The sequence below is a fragment of the Arvicola amphibius genome, chromosome 8 (genome assembly GCF_903992535.2).
Source record: "Arvicola amphibius chromosome 8, mArvAmp1.2, whole genome shotgun sequence".
Taxonomy (NCBI): Eukaryota; Metazoa; Chordata; class Mammalia; order Rodentia; family Cricetidae; genus Arvicola; species Arvicola amphibius.
Window position 1 is genome coordinate 64078936 of NC_052054.1, and position 24352 is coordinate 64103287.

Below are 24352 nucleotides of genomic sequence, written 5' to 3' on the forward strand. Positions count from 1 at the left end.
AAAAACAGGACTGTGAAACAGACTGGACCACAGGGGTGATCAGTTTCTGTGTTTCTGAGGAAGGGGACACAGGCTCTCAGAATTCTATTGTGGATACCTCTCCCCCGTCAGTAAACTTTAATTAATACAGACCGGGGCTTATCAGGGATCCTTTCATTTGTCTTGTAGTTGCCAGGATATTCACAGAACTATCTGGAAGAGCATTTGCTCTACCTCTGTTGTAGCATAAATCTAACTGACCTTAATAAAAACCCAGTCATATATCATGGTAAATGGCAAAGTATCAAAGAAATAAAGGAACCAGCATAATAAAACGTAACTTTTGTCATACTAACTACGTGCATCTGCCTTCTTAATGGTGACATATCCGAAAGTTTCGGAACTCAGGGTTGGGGTCAGATACCACGGTGCAGCGTCCTCCTAGATCCATTTCTGCTCTAGGCTGGTACCAAACATGTGGGGAGGCTGTTGAGAGCGGGTCCAGGGCAGCCTGACATCCAGTGGAGGGACGAGTGTCCGGCGGGGTGGGGAGACCTGCGTCTTTAGCGGAATTAAGGGGTAAAGAAAGAGTGAGGTGGACTTGGAAAACTAAAAAAATAGAGCTTCTGGTATACGGGATTAGAGGAATCACGTAACCGGAAGCGCGGTGTAGTGGGCGGGGCCAGGAGGAGCGGCTCCAAGAACCAGGCTGAAGGGACAGGCGATCCCGCTAGTCCCTGTTGGATTTGGGAAGCCGCATTGTCCGGAACTGGGCGCGGAAGACCCGGCTAGGGACCTGAAAACTCCCTGGAGCCGCAGTCGCCCCTGAGCGGCCTGGGAAAGTCAGCAGTCAGCAGCGCAGCGGCGGCCCTGGAACCTCCCAGGTCAGAGGAGCTGCAGGGCTGGGAACCAGGAGGGAAGGGACCTGGGGTGTGCTCGCTGAGACGGCCGAAAAGGACACAGCTTTCAAAATTTGTTGTGGATATCTTTCCCTTGTCGGTATGTTTGAGATCCTATGAAGTGGGCCTTAATATTAGTATTTTTTTCACTTGTCTTATGAACCATAAAATAAGACTATTTTCTCATAAAATAATTCCTAGAATAATCTGGAAGAACATTTGCATTATTTTTGTTTGTTTGTTTGCAAACAGGGTTTTCTTTGCTATTGTGGCCGTTTCAACGCTCCTGAAATTTAAAATCATCCATGCTTTCTAACTCCCGTTTTACCACTTGCTTATTCAAGAGAGTATCCTTTGCCCTTTAGACTAGCCAAAGATGTTTATAGATAATAATCACACGAGGAACCAATGCACATATGATTATATTTTATGGAGAACATGTATTTTATGGAGTGCCACAGATAGGGTTGTAAACCCTTTACTCCCTATTAATTTTCCGTGTGAGGTATATGCAGTGTGGGATGTAAATACAGCATTCAGAATTGCGTCCTCATATGCTGTGTTCTTGTGTTACACATTAGGTCCAATGTACAGGCAAGCCCAACGTACATGCTGTTAGAGTATATCAGACCACACTGATATACTGTTTTATAGTTAGCAAAGTCACTTTAGATTAAAAGAAAATTAGAAAGCATCTTTTGAATAATTATGACTACACGTCTGTATCAGAAATATACCTGCTTGGTTGAAGAAAAGCACTCTGCCCATGTGCATCATGTGGTGAAACTGTTTTGTGTTTGTTTGTTTGTTTCAGGGTTTGTTGACATTCATTTCTGTGACTCTGGACATCGTGCAGGAGGCATGGGAATACCTATTCTCTGCTCACAGGGCTTTTTGCAAAGATCTTCCATTGGGAGAAGTCTAGCAGTGTGGATTCTGAGGGTGAGAATAGTTTTCATGCAGTCTCCCTTGCTCTTCCTCAGCGTTCCTGAGAAAACTGCACATGTGTGAGATGTGTGTGAATGAGTCTCACATCTTGGAGAATAAAGTGAAATCCAAAGAGAAGGAGATGTGTTCTTTATATTTTCTGTCTCCTTCATGTTTAGCATATGTTAGCACCTTTTGTTGTTGCTCCATGACAAGTTCCAGGTGCTTTCTGAGGAATCTCTTTCCCATATGCAGGTCTCACATTGTCAATAAGTCCTACTCACCTGTGGGTCAGAACAAAGAGCCCTGGATGTGAAGAGAGAGGATCCAGGTATGTTACAGCGATTGATGACGGCGTTAAGGGATGGAAAGGGCTCAAGTGACAGTACAAGGAGGACATGAGATTGGATTTGCCTCATTCTATTTATTATTTTAATTACTATTATTTATTATTCATTTTATTAGAAATGATTCTAGAGAATTCCACTGAGAATACTTTCAGGATTGTCCAATTATAGGTGTTTGACACTCTTTATTAAGTACTAATACTTAGAGTTAAATTTATTTTTCTTTGCATGAGAATGATGCTGCCCTTCCTCTATTTTCATCACTGATTATGTTTTTATACCAATATTATGTGGTTTCATTACAATAATTTTAATACAGTGGTTAGTTAGAACCATTGAAGCATCTTTGTCCTGAATGCAGGGTTTTGTAGCATTTTTGCATGCCTTCAGGTTTTGTGTCTATATATAGAGTTAATTTCCAGCAGGATTTTGGTAAGGAGTTTGCTTACTATCTCTGCAAAGTATTAGACTCTATCTACATTGTCTACGTCTTGATATGCTCTTGTTGTCTGTCTTCAACACTCCATAGTTTGCATTGCTATAATTTTTATATTTTGAAATTACCTTTGGTTTTGATCCTGTTTTCATATTTTTCTCATAATTTTTTAAATTTTAGGAACATTTTCTCCATTTACATAAAAAATGCCTGTGTGATCTGGGTACAAATTACTTAGAATCTTTGCAGAGCACAAATATCCTTTTATATTTCTTCACATGTTTGAATGAGAACATGTTGTAGGATGAGCGGCAGGCTGTGTCCCGCCGCCTGCCTAGCTTAGCCCCGAAATAATTACACAGAAACTGTATTCATTTAAACACTGCCTGGCCCATTATTTCTAGCCTCTTATTGGCTAACTCTCACATCTTGATTTAACTCGTTTCTAATAATCTGTGTTCACCACGAGGTTGTGGCTTACCAGGAAAGATTCAGCATGGCTGACCTGGTGGCTGGCTCCATAGTACCAATCCCTGACCCCGCTTTCTTCCTCCCAGGATTCAGTTCTTTGTACTCCGCCTACCAAACTGCTGCCCTATCAAAAGGCCAAGGCAGTTTCTTTATTTAACCAATGAAAGCAGTACATAAAGAGAAAGACCTCCTACACCAAGAACATGCTGTCCATGAGTCAGTATTTACATGTCTCTTATGTATTCTTTTGGTTTATATCTATTGGGAAATGGACCATTTGATCATTTGTTAATATTTCTTTTGTATTTTTATAGATTCAGCATTTCTTTTACCCACCATAATTATTACCAACCCTCTTCACAGAAAATAAAAATTCCTCCACTCTTAGCACTTTGTATCCTTACAATTGAAGGAAATACTTTTTATAGAAAGTATATATTTTGATTTAAGGGTGTTTTTTTCTCTCTTTTAAAATCTGTATCCTATCTTCATGTTTGGAATATTATCCTTATATGTTATCAAACATCACTGAAGGAAGATATAAACATATACCATTTTATTAATTTTTCTATATTGTGTTTATTTTCCTTTTTCTGCTGCTCTTATTGCTTTAGGTGTCTGCTCTTCTGCCACTGTAATGGTATTGTTGTTCCTGTCAGTCTGTGGTGTCATCTTGAAATCACAGCTGAGATGACTCAAACTTTGCTCTGTGTGTCGTGGTTTGCTCTGCACTCTGAGGATTTTTATGCTTCTATAAATTTGTAGGGGTTTCTTTACTGTACCAGTGAAGCAAGTCCTTGATTGTCATAGATTTTGAGTTAATCTTCTAACACTGTCATTTTCACAATAATGTGTGTATGCAAGTTTTTACTATCTTCTAGTGCCATCTTCAGTTCCTCCAGTGAATCCAAGTTTCTACTCTACATGTCTCTCTTGTGCTTGCTTAGCATTTTTCCTTTTTTAATTTATATGTGTGTTCAGTTTTAATTAAATTAATAGAAGCAATAACAAATAGTATAAATCTTTTCTAATTGGTTGGTTATAGAGATGATAAAACAAAAGTTCTATCTCCAAATAGACATTGATATCTCCACTTAAATTATGTTTGTATAAATTTTGTTCAATTTTATAATTAATAAATATTAATACTTAATGATTACATACACTTATTTACTCATCATTACCCCCATATCACCCTCTGTCCCATCCCTAAATAGATATGTTTTCTTCCCAGTTGTATCCTTTATATTTCACTTATGATTTGGGCAGGTTTTTGACAGGTAGCCAGGCAATAATGTACCCATAATTCCAACTGGCATACTATATGAGAAGAGAATTTTTCATATGTCACCTCCCCATTCTCTCCCTCTTAAAAACTTTTACCTCCTCTCCTGTCTTGTTCTCTGTAATTTAGATATGGGAATATAGCCTTGGTAATGATCAGTAAACTATTCACAGTTTTTGGCTAGTTATGAGTCTCTGAAATAACTGTTGCCCATTGAAAACCAAGTTTCTTAGACCCAGGCTGAAGCATCACCCTGCTATGGTATGAACAGATCAAGTAAAAGGCAGCTTAAATATTTGTACATGTAGCAGGATGTTAGTAGTGGACCTATGACCACTATTACCTCCTATCACTTGTGACTTTCACCATCACTGGCTTATGACCAGTTTACCAGTGTCATGCATGTATTTTCTCCTATAGAGTCAGCCTCAGATCAAACCAGAAGGCCTTGTTTTACCCTGAAACTAGTCATGCCACTATGACACCAATGGACATTCTTTTCTTGACAGGTTGGTATTATAGCACATAGGATCCAAGTCTGGGTATGCCCATCGATACCTCTGCTCCCTGTCCCAGGCTGCATAGCAGATTTTAATACTATGAATGTTATCACCAGGGAGTCCAAGAGATTTTTAGATATTGTGAGTGGTCTGCTGACTTCTCAGCATCTTCTTGTTGGTATGTAAAGAAAACAAAAATAAAACAAAACAAAAACCAAGGGATATTATATGTGCATTATACAGCATATGAAAAGATCTGTCAGATCTGAGCTCTCTCATGGGTGTATATACATTTAAATTTCAGAATTCTATTTCTTCTCTAAGAGGCCCATTTGGTTTCTTACTCTCCTATATAATTCCCTTTAAAATTTTCTCTGTTCTTGATATGTGAACCCACTCATGCAATGTGTTGAGTGTGGAGGACATCCTTCTCTGTCCTGATTAGAATGAAAGGATTCCAACTGTTCTTTCATAGTGTTATGTTTAGGTTTATGTCTCATTGTCTTTATTTTGCTGAGGTATATTCCTTTTGTTTTCACCTTCTTTTATAATGAGCAAATGTGATATTTTGTCACAGGCCTTTCATGGATCTGCTGACATGATTATGTTTCTTCTCTTTCTCCACATATATGGTATCTTACACTGATTAATTCATAGGTGTTGGAATGGTCTTTCATTCTTGGCATTAAATCATCTTGCATTCTATTTCCATGTCATTTAGAGATAATTTCTGTGTGTATGTCCATCTTGACAACTAGTCTGTGATTTTCCTTTGAATATATTTGTTTGGGCTCACCTTCTTTTTTTTTTTTTTCATGGTCTGATCATTTATTTGTTACCCTTATGGACTTATTTTTGACTGGACTCAGACTTAGAAGTAGAAGCTCTCAGCGAGGACAGCCTTTGCCTCTTGGCAATCTGTTCCTGGCACTTTTCCTTGGCTTCCTTCATTCTTTTGGCCAAAAGTTTAGCATATTCTGCAGCCTCCTCCTTCTTTATCTTTGTTCGTTGCTTCTTCAGAGCAATATGCCGGTGTTTGTGTTGCAGGACACGTGGAGTCACAAGACGCTGAATCTTGGGTGCCTTGGTCCTGGGCTTCTTACCTTCTTTGTTTAAAGGCTTTCTGACAACGTACTGGCGGACGTCATCTTCTTTAGAGAGATTGAAAAGCTTTCGGATTCTGCTAGCTCTTTTAGGTCCCAGCCGACGAGGCACAGTAGTATCTGTCACTCCAGGAATATCCTTCTCTCCTTTTTTTACAATAACCAAGTTGAGAACACTCAGGTTGGCATCCACAACGCATCCTCCGACAAATTTGCGCTTCCTCTCTCCAGTTCTCCTTGGTCTATAACAAGAATGCCCCTTACTCAACAGCAGGTGCACTCAGCCATGGGTCAGGATACCTTGTTTCATGGGAAAACCTTGTTTGTCACTGCCGCCACTGATTCGGACCACATAACCCTTCCACTCTTCCCCCAGGGCATTGGTAGCCACTTCCGTGGCCATGCGCTTCTCATAGAAGGTCCGAAGCTTGCGTTCATTGTCCACTTCGATGAGTTTCTGGCAGCCGGTGGCAGGGAAGGAGATATTCAGCTTCATCTTCGCACAGCCGACCGCCTAGGAAGCGCCACGAAAAAGAGAGGTGGGCTCACCTTCTTTAGGTGTCTAGATAATGCCAGGTTTCTACCATAGCTGTCTGGCATTTCTTTATCTTTGAGTTTTATTTACTGTTCTCCTATTGGCATTAGTATAAGGTTTGGCTAGAGGAAAGAATTCTGTGCTGAATCTGTCTAGTCTTCAGACAGTGTTAGAGAAAACTCTCCTGCTTCAGTCTCAGCTCTGCTTAATGCCTTTTTCTAGTTTTATAACTTAGAAGGGTGAATTGTTTACTTGTTTCTAGGAGCTCATCCTTTTCTTCTTCAGTTTCAGTTTCTTTGCATACGACCTTCCATAGCACTCTATAAGGTAATTCTAAAGTCATTGGCATATACCTCAATGCCTTCTTTTCAGCTCCAGTTCCTTTATTTAGGAAGTCATCTTTTGGTTTGGATTAGGTGAAAAAGGCTTCATCTGTACTTTTGTCTCTTCATAGAAATGAATCTGTTTCCTTGACTCATTTTATTGTCTTTGAGTCTCTATTTCGTTAATTCTATACAGCCTTTCTAATATCTTTCTATATCATATTTCAGATTGACTTGTTCTTTTGCTTGTATGTCCTCAGCAACATAATTATGGACTAATGTCTTTTACAGCCAGAGCCTGTTGCTGACAAAACTTTTCAGTGTCTTTGTCACCCCACTCTGTGTCACTGTTCATTGATTTAAGTCTCCACAATAGCTAATTAAGGAACAATAAGCCAAGTGCTGGAGAGGTGGCTCAGCAGTTAAGATCACTTGTTGCTCTTGCAGTTTCTAGCTTCAGTTTAACATATATACATGGTGACTGAACTCAGGTCCCAAAGGATCTAGTGCCCCCTTATGGCCATTGCAGGCACTTTATGCATGATGTGCCCAGACTTACCTGAAGAAAAATATCCATACAAATGACATTAACATATATAAATCTTATTTTAATTTCTTTTTATTTATTCTGTGCATCTATTACATCATGTTTATTGATCCTATTCATTTCTCTGTCCCTTCGCTTCTGCCTTCTGCCCCTGCTGCCCCCAATAAAACAAAATTTAAGAGAAAAAAGGGGGAAAAATAAAAAAAAAATTAAAATTTCATCATGGAAGCTTCAGTGTTACACAGTGAGTTACTCTGTAAACGTCTTTGTCCATATATCTTTAGTTGCAAGTGCTCATTGCAAAGAACTATTTGTCAGGTTCGAGGCCTCTGGTTTCTAATACAATATTGATGCTAGGCAGTCACTAGTACTCTTCTAGGATATCCTGGTGTTACCCTGTTGTGGATATCCTGCAGCTTTGGGTCTGCAGGTGAGGTCCCTTCACATGTTTCAGCAGATGACTGATGGTGTGGATATTATGTTAGGCCAAGTCATAACCCTAGTTCTGGGCCTGAGAAGTTGTATTATAGTACATGAGAATGCACACAAAATGGGCCATCTTAAAGGCTGTTAGGTTGTAGGAGTTACCATAGCACATTCCCATTTTGACTAAATAAGAGAGTTCTAAGCCTATATACAAAACTTTATATAATAAGAACAAATATCAAGTATAAAAATTAGAATTACAACCAGCATGAACAATATCAAACAAGACACTTATACTAAATGTTTGAATAGTTATCCTATCCTAAGGAGTCTAAGTCATAGAAATGGCTATGAAAATGGCCTCAAAAATGGCGATGAAGCCTTCTTTTTGTCCCACCCGGCTCCTGGCCGCCTGGCTAGCTTATGTCCCCAAATAACAACACACTAACTGCATTCATTTAAACACTGCCTGGCCCATTAGTTTCAGCCTCTTACTCACATCTTGATTAACCCATATCTCATAATCTGTGTAGCACCATGAAGTGGTGCCTTACTGGGAAGATTCTAGTGTACGTCCATCTTGGGCCAGAGCTTCATCGAGTCTGGCTCAGAGAGGAGAGGCATGGCATCTGCCCCAGAGAGGCGAGGCATGGCGATTGCCTGAGGCATCTGCCTGAGCCATCTACCTCACTTCCTTCTTCCTGTTCTGTCTACTCCACCCACCTAAGGGCTGGCCTATTAAATGGGCCAAGGCAGTTTCTTTATTAAACAATGAAATCAGCACAAACAGAAGACTCTCCCACATCAGATGACCTCTGTCATTTATAACCGTCTTCATATGCCTTTCCTTCTCCATGAATTTTAAGAGCCCATGTTTCCGGTTGCAATGATCAGGCTCATAGCCATTTTCTTTCATCACTCTAAATATATCCTTCCATGCTTTCCTCTCTGTAGGAATGTTGACAAAATTTTTGGTATCATTTTGTTTTATTTTTAGTCTTTTTTATGTGGTTTGGCATTGACCTTAATTTAGATGTATTAATTTTAATTTTGTATTTTTGACACCTTGATGGAAATTTCTACAAGAATTCCAGTCTTTGTTTTCTGAGAGAGAATCAGACACAACAAGAAGAAGAAGAATGAGTGCATCTGTGGTAAATGCTCCCCAGGTCAGTGCCATGTTCACATTTCTTTGAAAATTGTTTTCATTATTGAAACCATATAATTTCTAAATTCCCTATCAGTGACAATGTTACTGAAAGTGGTTTTTTTTTTTTGCCTAATTTATTTGTCTTTTTCTTCTTTTACATTCAAGTTTATGTCTTTATATATTTTAACTGTATAGCAGAGACTGGTCCCATTAAATTTTCACTTGGTTTTATACTGTGAGGCCATGAATTTCCATTGACTTAAAACTTGAAGTTCTAAAACACAAGCTATTGTAAATGACACTCAAAGAAATATATTGATGGCCATTTTTCACATAGAGTGGACTGTATCCTTTTATATTAGGAAGGATGGTCTCATATGCCACATAGTTGTATATCTGTAATGGTCAGCTTTCCAGGAACAGGCTTATGAACATGGAAATGACATTACATGGACCTTTTTACTGATATCACTGAGCAACTTACAGAAAAGCTGGGCTAGAAGAGACTCATTGTCTTGAACCTTAATAGTAAATGTTTTAGCACCATAGGGAGTGTAGATGATAGAAGTAATATATGGCTTGTTCTTACCAGAAAGTTGATATGTCTGTGAAGATATGAAGGTTATAGTATTCTGGTTTGTCTTTTTGCCATATTATGTCACACAGTGATGTGTGTTGACACCTGAAATGTACTTATCTCAGGAAAAATTCTCTTCAAAGTTCAGCAGTTAATTCTCTTAAGAAAAATCTTATTTTCTCTATCTTTTATTTTATTTTTCAGAAGGGGCATGAGCACTTCTGTCCCACCTTTTGTATGTCATCATGTAGAATATATTAGTAAGAATTTTCTATAGAGAACTGACTGTGTACTTCACATAAGTCATTAGTTTTGAAGCATAAACGTCTGTCTCTTTTAATGACTTTACTCTTTTCTTTTCTTTTCTTTTGGTCAAAGAAGGCCCTCTCTAGCCTATGTTTTGGGTTTTTTTTTCCTCTCCCTGGAGATTTGTATTACCATAGGGAGAAAATTCTGAAGAATTATCTTAATGTTTCTATTTCTTTTTTTACAGTAGTATTTTATTTAAGTATATGAGGGTTTACTGCATATGTTTATGTACACTATATGATGAATTATTCCCCTGGATCCCTGAAGTCAGACATTGTAGTTAGTTACCATGTGTTTAGAAAGAATTAAAATAGGTTTTTCTGCAGGAACAGAAAATATCTTTTACCTCTGAGCCATGTCTTCAGGCTCTGGATTAACATTTCTGGTGCACACTGTGACAGTATATGACCCTGTATATTCTAGTTTTTAAAAAATGAAGGTGTAATCATAAATGATACTTATCTATGGTAAAATCCTGTTAGATGAATGAATTAAAATTCATCTAGAATTTTATAGAATATAATAGAATATTACATCAAAATGTTCACAGAGATTGGAAATACAACCAAGACAATAAATATTTGATAAAGTATTTTTTAAAAAATAAAATTCCAATTATACATATACATACATACATACATACATACATGTAGTAGAAGGCTGCTTGTTTGTGCCCGGCTGCTCAGATTCAAAATAACCACACAGAAACTATATTATTTGCAATACTTTTTGGCCAATAGCTTAAGCGTATTTATGGCTAACTCTTATATCCTAAACTAACCAATCTCCATTAAGCTGTGTATCACCACATCGCTGTGGCTTACCGGCAAAGTTTCGGCATGTCTGTCTCTGGTGGCAGCTCCAATATTTATGGTTCAGCAGAGAACATTGGATTTCAAGGATCTGAGATTAAGTTATGTTTTGTATTGCCCTAAGTGTGCTGAGAATCAAACCTCATTTTCAAGAACTTTAAGAAATTATAGACTGTAAACTCGAGACAAATTTTTCAAATTTAGTGATTGTGGGAAATCTTGTATTTGCTATTCGGATCTTAGAAATAACTAGTAAATTTACGGAGGTAAGAGACCTAATGGATATAAGCAGTGTACAACATCAGTCTATATATTGTCTCTGAAAGTAATAATATAGAACTTCTAGAAAACTCTTGTCCTTTAAAAATTGCCATGGCTCGTCTATATCATGAACATCTGTAGGTCTTTTTAAACCAAGAAATCATTTGTCAAGCAGTGCATGGTAAATGAGTAATTTCTCATTGCAGGGTCTGTTAACATTCAGGGATGTGGCTGTGGACCTCTCACAGGAAGAATGGGAATGTCTAGACTGTGCTCAGAGAGCTTTGTACATGGATGTGATGTTGGAGAATTACAACAATCTACTCTTTGTGGGTAAGAATGTTCTTCTTATAGAATTACTTATTCATTTTTTTTTAATTTACCTACTTTGTATCTATGTAAACTCTCTGAACCTAGAGAATCCCAGAAATGAGGGAAATTCTGGTTACCAACATAACTATTTTATCCTTCACTGTCAATTTTCTGTATTCTCTGGAAGAGTAACTGATGTTATATTCACTGTGATATCTTCAGCCCTCCTATCTAATATATAAAGAAAATTTAAATATTCAAAGAATATTGAATATTCAAAACAAGGAAGTATATTACAGTACTCTTAATAATGAGAATATTTTAATTTTGTTTTGGCTTAAACTCTCCACCTATTTCTGATTATAAACAACACAAAAGGTTTTAGAGAAAGAGCTGTTGCTTGTAAGAATGTCGGGTTTTTTTTGCTTTTTTGAGGTGGAGTTGCTGTTTCATACTGTCACAGCATGAGTTTAATATTTGCACTTTGGAGGCTGAATCAGGAGAACATGTTGAGTTCCCTGCTGAACTACTTTATGAGTTTCTAGCTGATGAAAGCTGTACTGTGTGACTCTGTTTCAAAAACATAATAAATAGGGAAACATTCTTCATATGATCCTTCACAGAGCTTCTTTCTCAAAGTTCTTTACTTCTCAAACACTTGTTTGTCTTATGGGCTCAAAGTACAGTGTTTAGATAAGAATGAGAAGGCTATATATGGGATTGACCTAAGATGTCTATGTACTACAGTTGTGTAGCTTGGTCTATTTGTGGAACTCCTAGCAGTAGCAACACTGCCTTTACCTGAATTTTTGGCTTGCTATTGTGAACTTATTCCTCATAGTGGGTTGCTTTGCCCAACCTTAATATAAAGGAAGGAGCTTAGTTCTACCTCAACTTAATATGCCATGCTTTCTTGACATTCATGGGAGGCCTGCCATTTTCAGAACAGAAACTGAAGAAAAATTGATAGGGGGGCAGAGGGTAGGGGAGCAGAAGAAACAGGAGAGAAGAGAAGGGGGAGAAACTGCCTTTGAGATGTCAAATAAATGAAAAAAAATAAAAAGAAAAAGAATGAGTAGGCTATTATTGGTCCCTGTAGTTTGATATATATCAGATTGGAGATTCTCTGAGCATCCATTTAATGATTGTGAAACAGAAAATTCCTTGGTTAACACTTCTGTTTCTGAATGTTACTAGTTTATATGTTATACTAAGAAAACATCAGGTATTGAATCTGTTATTTGTGCATTAATTGCTATTATCCATAACTGTACTAATTTTTCAGAAAAACATCATTTATGTGATAAATGTGAAAAGGTCCTGAACCAAGGCACAAAAACTTTTATCCATGATCATGAAAATATTCAAGAGAAATCTTACAAATGTTATGAGCTTGGTCAAGTGATTCATGAACCCTGCCAATGTACACCTTATGATACAAGGAATACTGCAGAAAATTACAAGTACAGTTTTGGTAACCACATACCTGCCTGTGTTGAAACCACAATCCTCAATAGACACAAAAGTGGAAATGCTGGTGACGAACTTTGCAAATATGAAGACTATGTAAGTTGTTTAAATTTGTGTTTCATCATTAGCCAAAATCAAAGTACTCACAAAAGAAAGAAAGAACAGAAAAATACAAAGTATGGTCCATCTTTTCACTCTAATAGAGAAATTATCTTGAAACAAACTGATGATGGGAAGAAACCACACCATTGCAGGAAATGTGGAAAATTCTTCAAGACTTACTCAAGCCTCATTAGCCATCAGAGAGCCCATACTAAAGAAAAAACCTATAAATGTACAAAATGTAGTAATTCCTTTTTGCATTTTTCACAACTCAATGTCCATTACAAAACCCACTGTCTGGAAAAACCTTATAAATGTTCAGAATGTGGTAAGTGCTTCTGTCACACATCAGACTTTGAAAGACATTTTAGGATCCACATTCGAGGGAAACCTTACAAATGTAGTGAATGTGACAAATCATTTTCTGCAAAACAAAACCTTAGAACTCATCAGAGAATCCACACAGGAGAGAAACCATACAAATGTAATGAATGTGGCAAATCTTTTAGAAGTGACCCCAATCTTAGAAATCATATGAAAAGACATAGAGGTGAGAAACCTTACAAATGTAGCGAATGTGAAAAATCCTTTACCACAAAAGACAACCTTAGAACTCATCAGAGAATCCACACAGGAGAGAAACCTTACAAATGCAACGAATGTGAGAAATCCTTTACCTCAAAAGACTATCTTAGAATTCATCAGAGACTCCACACAGGAGAGAAACCTTACAAATGTAGTGAATGTGGCAAATGTTTTAGAGGTAGCCCAAGTCTTAGAAATCATCTGAAAAGTCATATAGGTGCAAAACCTTACAGGTGTAGTGAATGTGACAAATTCTTTACCACAAAAAGCAGTCTTAGAACTCATCAGAGACTCCACACAGGGGAGAAACCTTACAAATGTAGTGAATGTGGTAAATCTTTTTCCAGTAGCTCAAATCTTAAAACACATCTGAAAAGTCATTCAGATGAGAAACCTTACCAATGTAGTGAATGTGACAAATCATTTTCATATGGCTCAAATCTTAGAACACATCTGAAAACTCATACAGGTGAGAAACCTTTCAAATGTAGTGAATGTGACAAATCCTTTACCACAAAAGACGGTCTTAGAACTCATCAGAGAATCCACACAGGAGAGAAACCTTACAAATGTAGTGATTGTGACAAATCCTTTGCCCAGAAAGTCCAACTTATGACTCACCAGAGAACTCATACAGGAGAGAAACCTTACAAATGTACTGAGTGTAACAAATCCTTTACCAGAAAAGCCAATCTTAGAGGTCATCAGAGAATACATACATTAGAGAAACTTTAGAAATGTAGCAATTGTGAGAAATGCTTTACTGTTGGTTCAACTCTTAGAATATGTTCTGGGACATTTGATTACACTGTGAAGCCTGAGTTTTGATAATATTAATCTTGGATGAGGGACTGAAACCCAGAACTATTTAACAGGAAGTAGCAATTGAAAGTAAGATGCAGAGATGAACAATAAGGAATAGATGAGCAATTTGGAATTTCAAAGTCTTTTTAGTTTGAGATGGTTGGGGAGACACTCTCTTGCTGAGTCTCTAGGCCTCTCTGAACCAGCATGTTTGGTGTGGGAAGTCCTTCTGTACATGTATTGCTTTTATTGGTTAATGAATAAATTATCTGTCTTGGGCCTGGCAGGGCAGAATAGAGGTAGGCGGGAAAAACTAAACTGAATGTTGGGAGAACAGACAAGCCAGAACCTTGCTGGTAAGCCACTGCCACGTGGTGATATGCAGATTAATAGAAATTAGTTAAATTAAGATGTATAAAAGCTAGCCAATAAGAAGCTAGAGCTAATAGACCATGCAGTGATTATTAAATAATACAGTCTCTGTGTAGTTATTTCGGGGCTGAGCAGCCGAGAACAAACAAGCGGCCTCCTCGAACACATGTTTTCACCCCAATGTCTGAGTCCTGAGCCTTTATTGGTAAATAGAACAATAAAGACTTAGGTAAAAGCTACATATGTTGGCTATGCCACAGCCAGTACTAGCAGAGTCAGAAATCCCACCAAACCACAGCCCAAGCAACAGTGTATTTAATGCAGGGCCATAGGATCATAGTCAGGTGTAATTGCTTTGATGACAGGAAAACAACTTGAACACATCAGAATAGATACTAAAAAGAAATATTATGAATGCACTAAATGTGAGAAATCCTTTACTGTTTGCTCATTTTTTAAAAGAGTATATTAGAGTATTCATTCAGGAGGTAAACCATGTAAGTGTAGTTGTCTTCATTAGGCTTTTATTGCTCTGAAGAGACACCATGACCTTGATGGGAAACATGCATGCAGACATAGTGCAAGAGAATGAACTGAGACATCTGTGGCATGATCCTTGGGTAGCAGTAAGCTGTGTACTAGGTGTGGCTTGAGCATATGTGAGACTTCATTGCCTACCTTAACAGTGACACACTTCTTCCAACAAGTTTACCCCAACTCAAAGAAGGCTGTCCCTCCTAATAAAGCCATTCCTTATGGGCCAGTCATTCACATTGGGGCCATTCCTATTCAATCCACCATAGTAGTGGATATGAGAATCCCTTTATCTTATAGATTTATTTTATAAATCACCCTAAGAACAGATCATAGTATTCATATGGTAGAGAAAACTTAAAAATGTTATGTATATGCAAAAGTCTTTACCAGCCTCTCAGGTCTAAGAGAACATCTGAAAATTTATACCAGTGAGACAAGTTACCATGGGAAATCATTTGGGATGTTCTTAAACCAAGGTCTGTTCTTAGCTACACTTGAGACTCCACACTTGAGAATCATTGTGAACACGAGATATTTGGGAAAGCCTTTAAGTTAATTTCAAATCTTAGAAAACATCAAGGATTAATGCAGAGAAAAATGAGAAAATGCAGAACAAGTTTCATCAAAGCCTTTTACTTGTTCAACCTCAAATGTTTCATAATAAAGACCAAATGGAGAAATGTTAATTATTTGTAGTTGTGTAACAAATTTCTGGAGATCAGAATGATCCATTCTGGAGGGAAGCTGATTAAGGCAGGAAATACACCACTCAAAACAACTTCAATACATCTCTGAAACTGATAGGATTCAGTGTTCTTAACTCAAATGAAGAAACTCAGGGAAGTCATGTCCCTTTGAAGAGGATTTTAGTCATTAAGATAGGATGCTCTTTAACTTGTAGGTTTGCCTACTGATGTGTAGTGTGCTCCAGGTGCTTTATGCATAAGCTGTATCACATGCAGGTTTTGAGTTTCACCATAGGAACCGTGTTTGAGTCTCTCATGCTTCTGTAATTAACTGCTTCCCCATATTTCTGTAAGCAATTCCAATAAAACTCTTTGATTAAAAAGGTTGGACTTGATTGTGTTTTCAGTTTCCAGTTAGGGTAAGTAGATGCATATGCATGTTGCATCTCCCCACAAAATGTGTCTCATAAACATGTGCTGAACTCACTACTTGTTCCTCTGAACTTATAAACAGGAACTTGATACTAGAGTTCTCAACCTGTAGGCCATGACTCCTTTGGAATTAAAAGACCATTTCACAGGGGTTGCCCAGGATATAGGAAAATATATTTTCAATGGTCTTGCTGCTTTGGGGATCAGCCTCTAGGCAGCTCAGTGTTGGGGGGGCCTATATCACTGGTGAAGCTAAGAGCTTTTCAATCTGAGGTGGTTAGGAAAAAGACAATCACACATTCTTCTGATTGTATCATTTATTCATCAGCCTCTTCTGATGGACTGGCTGGGTTGCCTCTGGCTGCATGCTCACAGCCATATATATTGATCAGTTGTTACATAAAGTATTTCCTCATTCCAAGGCTTCCAGCACTAATCTACATATTTTACAGAAGGGGAACATCACATGCCTCCCTGACTCTAGCCTTTTATTAAGCACTGTGTAAAATGTGTATATAGAATATTTTCAGTGGTTGTGTAATGAAAGGCAGGTAATAATAGTTACCCTCATAGAATGAGATTTAGAGGAAGGATAGCCTCAAAAGCGCGATGCAACCTTGAGATAGGAGTCCATAATGAATGAACAACTCAGCACTGTGTTCTTCATATGCCATCATGAGGTAAGAGTGAAGTTTTAAATGATAGCCTCACAAACTCACAGCTCAGGAAAAGGTTGCCTCAATACTGATAGAAGAAGGCAAGGGAAGGTGTTATTTTTACTAAATAAAGAGAAAACTATCTCCACTATCAACATAGTCACACTCCCAGATCAGTAACTTCCTGAGAAAAGGTTTGAGGGACTTCAGGATTTTTCATCATTGCAAATTGCAATCAGCAGTTGTAGGTTAATAGAAAATGTCTAGTGTTAGGGAGTTTAGGATTCCTGAGAAAAGACCACAGACTCAATCCAAGTAATTTAAAGGATTTATTGATTCGTTGCTAGCAAGATGCACAGTCTCTGAGCCAAATTTGAAATTGCTATGCAGGAAGGACTTTGTAGTTGGACTTTCATTGGACCACCAGCTCCCAAATAATGCCTCGGCCTTAGCTTAGGCATATAAAAAAATTAACCAGTTGTGGGAAATTTTGATCACGTTGTGATACTCCAAGATGGCCAATAAAGTTAACTTTGGATCAGTGTGGAGTTAGTGATTGGCTGACTAGAATTAACCATAGAGGTTTTGTTAGACCCAGATTGTGATAGAAACATAGAAAGGAACATGGAGGGGTTTGGAAATATTTGTGGCCTTTTCCCTGTGGAAAGCATGGAGAGGCAAGTTCAGTTGATTGTTTTTCCATTGCTCTGAAGTTCTATCAGTCTCTTACCCCAATATCTGACTCTGGAGATTTACTGAATAATACAACAATGAAAGAATTCCTTCATTAACCCATTTATAATAATCTGCATTTGGCCATAAGGATCATTACCTCTCCTCCATACAATGTTCCTGCTTCCTCTGTGACTCCCTGGTAAGTTATCTGTGCCTAGGATTACTCCCAGAGTTCCTCGAATTACCTGAAAATCCCACCTATCTCCTACCTAGCTACTGGCTGTTCAGCTTTGTATTAAAACCAACACATCAAAGCAACACATATTCACACAGGGTACAAACAAATAGCAACAAGAAGGTTTTCTAATGCTGGGAAACCACAAGAATGTCTGTTTGTGCAAGCAGAAACTTTTCTGTTCTCCCAACATTGTGGTTAAGGCAACTCAAAATAGCCTTGTGTGTGTGTGTGTGTGTGTGTGTGTGTGTGTGTGTGTGTGTGTCTCAGGAGAAATTTATTGGTACTAAGTAGGAAGTACAGGTAGGAGACAGCAGGTGTTGATCAAAATGAATTCCTCTTGGAATAAGGTCAGACATGAGACCAGAGAGAAGACGAACACAAATATTTCTGTAGTGGAAGACTAGATGGAATGTGCTGGTAACAGAAAGAGATGGTTGGCTAATGTCTGAACTTGCAGGTTTTCAGGGTTGCCTGTGGAACCATTAGAGGAGAGTCTGGGATGGAGCTTTTGACACCAGCTGGTCAGTATGAGCAACTTCAACATAGATGGCAACACTAGGGCCATAGACAAAGGACTTGGAATCTTACAAGAGCAGGGAAATGCAGGCGTGTGTAGATTCAGAGTGCTATCCTTACTTCTAAAGTATAGCCAATAAATGTAGATAGTTCACTTCCGGAAGAGCTCCCTTCTCCTTCTCTATCTCCTCCTCCTTCTCTTCCTATCTTTTCTGTCCCCCTCCTCTTGCTCTTCCTTTGTCTCCTCATTTTTTTCTTTTGATTTCTGAGATCACATCTCATCTAGCCCAGCTGGCCTTGAACTTGCTATTAACTAAGGTTGGCACATTCCACATGCCAAGATTACAGGTGTGTGACAGCATGCCCCACTTAGAATCTCTCTCTCTCTCTCTCTCTCTCTCTCTCTGTGTGTGTGTGTGTGTGTGCGCGCGCGTGCATCTCTCCCCCCCTCTCTCTCTGTGTGTTTTCTCTCTCTCTTAAGTAGGGGATGATTGATTTTGGACAAGTTTCCATTTTTCTCTATGGCCTGGAGACTGATCTATGAGAATAAATGACTTTATGAAGTATATAGCAAATCAAAGGAAAAGGAAAAAAAACATTCAATAAATATAGAGAAAGTAAAACATCATTAAATTGGGTGTTCAAAACCTTCAACAGAAATTGACTGGAGAGACCCTGGTAAGGCAGGCCGCTGTGGTTCCTGAGAGTTGTGGACACAGCAGAGAGCTGTACCTTTAAACGAGACTTCCAAGTGGAAGAATAAATAACAGATACAGAAAATGTCATCAATTGTCATCGGGCTCCCAGGAAACCCAGCAGGAACCAAATTGGGACACAGAAGCAGTCATCTGGAGTTCCCGGTTGAGAGGGTCTGCTCCATCCTTCCCGTGGACGAGTGCCCTATGGTGGTATTCCCAGCTCCCCTTCCTATTGCAGGCATCTTATTGTACATGACAAACAGTAACAATCCTAATGAGAAAGACTTGATCTCGAGGAAACGTCTTATCTCTGGATTATTTTTATGTTCTTTCTCTTTTCTGTAATACAGTTAGTGAGTCCAGCCAATTTCCTGACAAAGGGCCTTGGGGGACACTTGAGACAAACATAGCTGAGTCTGAAACAGTAGTGGTGGGGTAACAATGCTGTGGAGCTAGCTTCTCAGCGAGCTCACATATCACAGGCCAGTTTGCCAGCAGGGTATATGTTACCAGAGGTATGTCATCATAGTGAGAAGGCATAGAATATGGTACAGGAGGTATGGTGTCCCGGCAGGGAAGGGACAGTTGTGGTATAATATACATTACTGGAGGTAGGTCATCATGGCAGGGAAGGCATAGTTGTGGGAGTTATGGAGGTGGAAGTGCAAGGGTGCCATTCACAGATGGGTAGACCAGAAAGTCTCCTGACTTTTCATGTCTCTGCTTGGCAACTTAGGAAGGGACCAGGACAGAAAGAGGGAAAAGCTGAGTAACTTTACTGTGGAGAACCTGACAAACACTTTTTAGCCAGGTGCCCAAGATTAACAGCATCTAAATGTGTGTTAAGCTAACAGATATGTCCAACAGCTATGAGGTAAAAACAGAACCCCCCCCCCCGCCCCCCAAAAAAACCACACAGTCAGAGCCTAATCATGAGAAAAGCAACAGACAAATTCGTTATAGGGCAGTTCACAAATATCATCAAAAGCAAGGGAAGTTGGAGACTGTTATGGCCAAGAGGACATGATAACAATGACAGAATAAGTAATCTGTACAGCCTTCTGGGGGGGACAAAGATCATTATGGAAAAAAAGGATTCTGACTCAAGTATAAACTTAGTTAATAATAATGCATCAATAGTAGTTAATTAATTAAACAAACCTTTTCACACCATGTAAGATTAAATTAGCAATAGTGTTTACTAGGTGCAGGATGCATTGAAGCTCTGTGCCATCTATGCAAATTTTTAGTTATTAAAATCAATTTTGTTAAAAATACATGTTGAAATCCCTGGGATGAGACATCGGCGTGATATCCTACATCCCAACAAGGCACAGATATTTAGTTGGAAGGTTCACATCTGTGCTGGAGGCTGAGCATAGGAATTGTGAACTGAGGAAGGCAGTGAGGTTGGGTGTTAAACTGGTTTAGCAATTAGCATTCCTGTTCTGTTGTTTGTTTATCTATCTATCTATCTATCTATCTATCTATCTATCTATCTATCTATCTATCTATCTATCTATCTATCTATCTTTATTTATTTCTATGTTATTTTTATTGCTTTATAAATAATACCATTCAAAATTTCCACTTCCTCCCCTCCTCTCATTTCCCTCCCACTCCCTCACTCATCCTCCCCCCTCCCCGTCCAGTTCTAAGAGAGGGCAGGGTACCTTGCCCTGTGGGAAGTCCAAGGACCTCCTGCCTCCATCCAGGCTCAGGAATGTGTGCATCCGAACAGACTAGGATCCCAAAAAGCAAGTACATGCAGTAGTGATAAATCCCAGTGCCATTATCATTGGCTTCTCAGTCGGCCCCATTTGTCAGCTACATTCAGAGAGTCGAGTTTGATCAGATGCTCGTCCAGTCCCAGTCCAACTGGCTTTGGTAAGCTCCCATTAGATCAGGCACACTGTCTCAGTGGGTGGACCAATCCCTCGTGGTCGTGACTTCCTTGCTCATATTCTTCCTTTTGCTCTTCAACTGACCTTGGGGGCTTTGTCCAGTGCTCTGATGTGGGTCTCTGTCTCTATCTCAATCTGTCGCTGGACGAAGGTTCTATGGTGGTATTCAAGATAGTCATCAGTGTGATTATGGGACAAGGCCAGTCAGGCACCCTTTCCTCCACTGTTCCCAGGGTCTTAGCTGGGGACATCCCTGTGGACACCTTGGAACCCCTCTAGATCCACGCCTCTTTCCAACCCTAAAATGGCTCCCTTAATTAAGATACCTTCTTCCCTGCTCCCATATCCACTCCCCCAATCCTCCCCTTATCCCCCTCTCTCCCCCTCTCCCCACCGCCATGCTCCAAACTTTTGCCTGGCGATCTTGTCTGCTTAATTTTTTTAGATTATTTATATCTATAGGTTTCCATTTACATTCTTTGAATCTTTTTGTGTATTTAGTACTTGATGGTTTGTCAGAGGTGATTATGGGGTAAGTCATCTCTGACTCTGACATGTACTGGCAATGATAAATCCTATCCTTGTAACTTCTCTGGTTATCAGTTCTGAGAATTTACTCAATCATTTCACGTCTTTTTACCACTGTCTTTTGTAAAGTCTGAATCCTCTGACCTGTGACTCTTTCTAATGATTCCATCAACTCAAATAACCTTTGGTCCTCATTCTGCACATATAATTCCAAGGTATAAAATTTTCCACTAATGATAACTTCTCATCCTTGGATGATATCCAGATTGCCTTCCTGCAGAGATACTCTATCTGCTATCCTATCATAACTTTTTAAAACAGATTTTGATTGTCAAATTCAACAGTATGAATTCTTTCAGATAATTTCTCAGCACCTTTGACATGGATTGAATTTTGTCTGTTAAATTAATGTTATCTTTTTCAATGGTGTTAATTTTTTCAGCTTTTGATTTTTAATGGTATAAATCCTGTCAGTTAACTGTTTATTATTAGTCCATAAAGGCTGGATTGATTCTAAAAGTGTTTTGTTCTTGGTTCTGTTATCAAACCCCCTTTAAAGGATATAATATAAAAACCAAGCCAAGTCCTAATATCAAATAAATGGATGTATCAGAAAAACCAATAAGCCTTGCAGAATATGATCAATAGATAGTATAAGCAAATAAATTATCAAATTACTGGGTAGTGATTTTTTCTGCCATTATTCAGCTTTCAAATTTATTGGTTTATTTATTAATCAAACGAATTTATCTCCATTATGAGATTTCAGCAAAATGTTGTAGATGTAATCATTTTTATTAATCAGCAGGTATCGCAGTTGTGGGGGTGTGGCAGAGAGATACATCTGGTATGGGCACCTGTTTATATACTGCCAAATAAGCTTGACAAATTAAGAGCAATTAAGTTGATTTCGTAACACAGGGTGAGGGTTTTTTTTTTTTTTTTGCCAGAAGATCGAGGAACCCACAGTTCATGAGCTGGAACACAAACTGGAAGCTACACAAGTCACTGTGTGTAGCAGTGAAAGCAGCAGAGGTGGAGGGGAGGGAAGCCTGCACAAGCCCAAGAAATTGCCAATTTACTGTGCAACATACTGTGTGACACCAAAGGGGGTTGCTCCACTGTGGTTGGGTTTTGAAAAGAACCACGTAATAGGTGAAATTAAGCCAGGTGGGTGGGGGTGGGAGACCTTTGGCTGTGGACCTTTTGAGCTGGTCCTGGTAGACATGGAGTTGGAATCCAAATGGGGCAGCAGATATAGATGAATATAATAAAGTAGTCTCACACTTGCTCTGAACTGAGTATAATAAAAGGTTCTGTACTTAGGGGTAGACTAGCAGATCAATAGTCCTCTGCACAAGTCGGGAAGAGGAACTGAATCCTGCAGCTGAGAGAGAGAGAGAGAGAGAGAGAGAGAGAGAGAGAGAGAGAGAGAGAGAGAGAGAGAGAGAGAGAGAGAGAGAGAGGCTGTGCAAGCTTTATATCTGCATTTATAGTAGAAGAGACCATGCCCAAGTGGGCTGTTATCTTAAAATCTACTGGCTAAAGGAGTTCCCACAGCAAAGGGCTTTTTAGATTTAACTTCCCCCCCCCCAATGATATCCATTTTTGTATTGTGTCTTTAATGCCTGAGATTCTTTTTTCCATGTCTGTATTCTTTTGATGAGGTTTGCTTCTAAGTTTTTTTCCCTCAATTTGATCCTATTATCACTTTTACATCTTCAGTTCCCTTATTAATTTTCTTCCACTGTTTGTTTGCATTTTCATAGATTTCTTTAAGGGATTTTCAAATTTCTTCTATAAAGAGAGCTATCATATTCATGAAAGCTATTTTAAATTTTTTGTTATGCATCAGCTATGTTGCAATACTCAGGTCCTGCTGTGGTAGATTTTCTAGGCTCTATTGGAGACATAATCTCTTTGGTGTTATTGTGTTTTTTGACTGGCATCTGGGTTTGGGAAGATGGTAATTCTGGGTTTTTTCAACACCACTTGTTTTTGTTGGGTGGGTGATTTATTCCATGGGTCTATTGCCCTTTGTGGTTCTTAAAAGTTTGTTAGTTGTGTGTTGCCTGGTAGGAAATTCTTCTGGGAATCCCACTAGGTGTGATCATTGAGGGTTCCATGTAAAATGTATTTCTAGGTATTTGGCCTTGAGACTTATGAGTGGGGTGACTGAAGGGGGAGCCTGAGGGTATCCAAAGGAAGAAGGAAGGAGAAGTGTTCTACTAGTATCTGCTTATATCCCAGGAAATGGAGGTGGAGCCTGAGGAAAGGTTGTTCTGGTGTAGACCTGTGGATGAGGTAAGGAAATTAGATTTGGAGGAGGTAACCAAGTGGTAGAGATCTGCAATTAGTCTACCTGCTTCCTTGGTCAACAAAAAAAAATATTCTGTCAGTAAAAGGAGGCTTTATGGAGAGATTTGAGTCAGGTTTCATAGAAGGGAATATAGGCATAGTGTGGGGAACTTTGCCAAAACCAGGGTCTAGAAATTTCACAGGCTCTAGGAGGGAATCCACTCTGGATATTTTGCTACATCTACAACTATTAAAACTGTTTTTAGATGGCTCTAGTCACACCAAAGCCTAGTAGTACTTTTGAAGTAGGCCAGAAAACTTTTCTTTTCAACAGGCAACAGTTATTTCAGATACTTTTCAGTTCAAAGCTTCTAATGGAAAATTCATATTACTTCATCCAAATCTCCAGGAACATTACAGAGGAGGGTGAAAAAGGTTGTAAGAGCTGGAAGATGAGAGGTGATATATAAAAAAAAATTAAATCAAGCAAAAGAGAGCCTACAATGAACACGTTAGTTTGCAGAAAGAATTTAAGATGCACTGGAAGTTGTAAAACCTTTCTATAGCCATGAAATATTGACATATTTCTAACAAACTCTTATCAAAATAGAGAAGACAATATAGAAAGAGGTTGTATTCTGTAATAATAAAA

At 38.7% G+C, this 24352-nt stretch overlaps 1 protein-coding gene and 1 pseudogene across 1 annotated transcript; one reads left to right on the forward strand and one right to left on the reverse strand.

Annotated features, from left to right (window-relative positions):
- The first annotated feature begins 666 nt into the window (after positions 1-666).
- LOC119821042 (gastrula zinc finger protein XlCGF26.1-like) lies at positions 667-14493 on the forward strand. Its single transcript, XM_038339858.1, has 7 exons — positions 667-863; positions 1693-1820; positions 2061-2136; positions 4765-4853; positions 8865-8947; positions 11094-11220; positions 12485-14493. Exons 4-7 carry the CDS (start codon positions 4823-4825, stop codon positions 14089-14091), a joined length of 1848 nt encoding a protein of 615 aa, XP_038195786.1. The 5' UTR covers positions 667-863; positions 1693-1820; positions 2061-2136; positions 4765-4822; the 3' UTR covers positions 14092-14493.
- Positions 5694-6470, reverse strand: LOC119821043 (annotated as a pseudogene).
- Positions 14494-24352: the final 9859 nt, after the last annotated feature.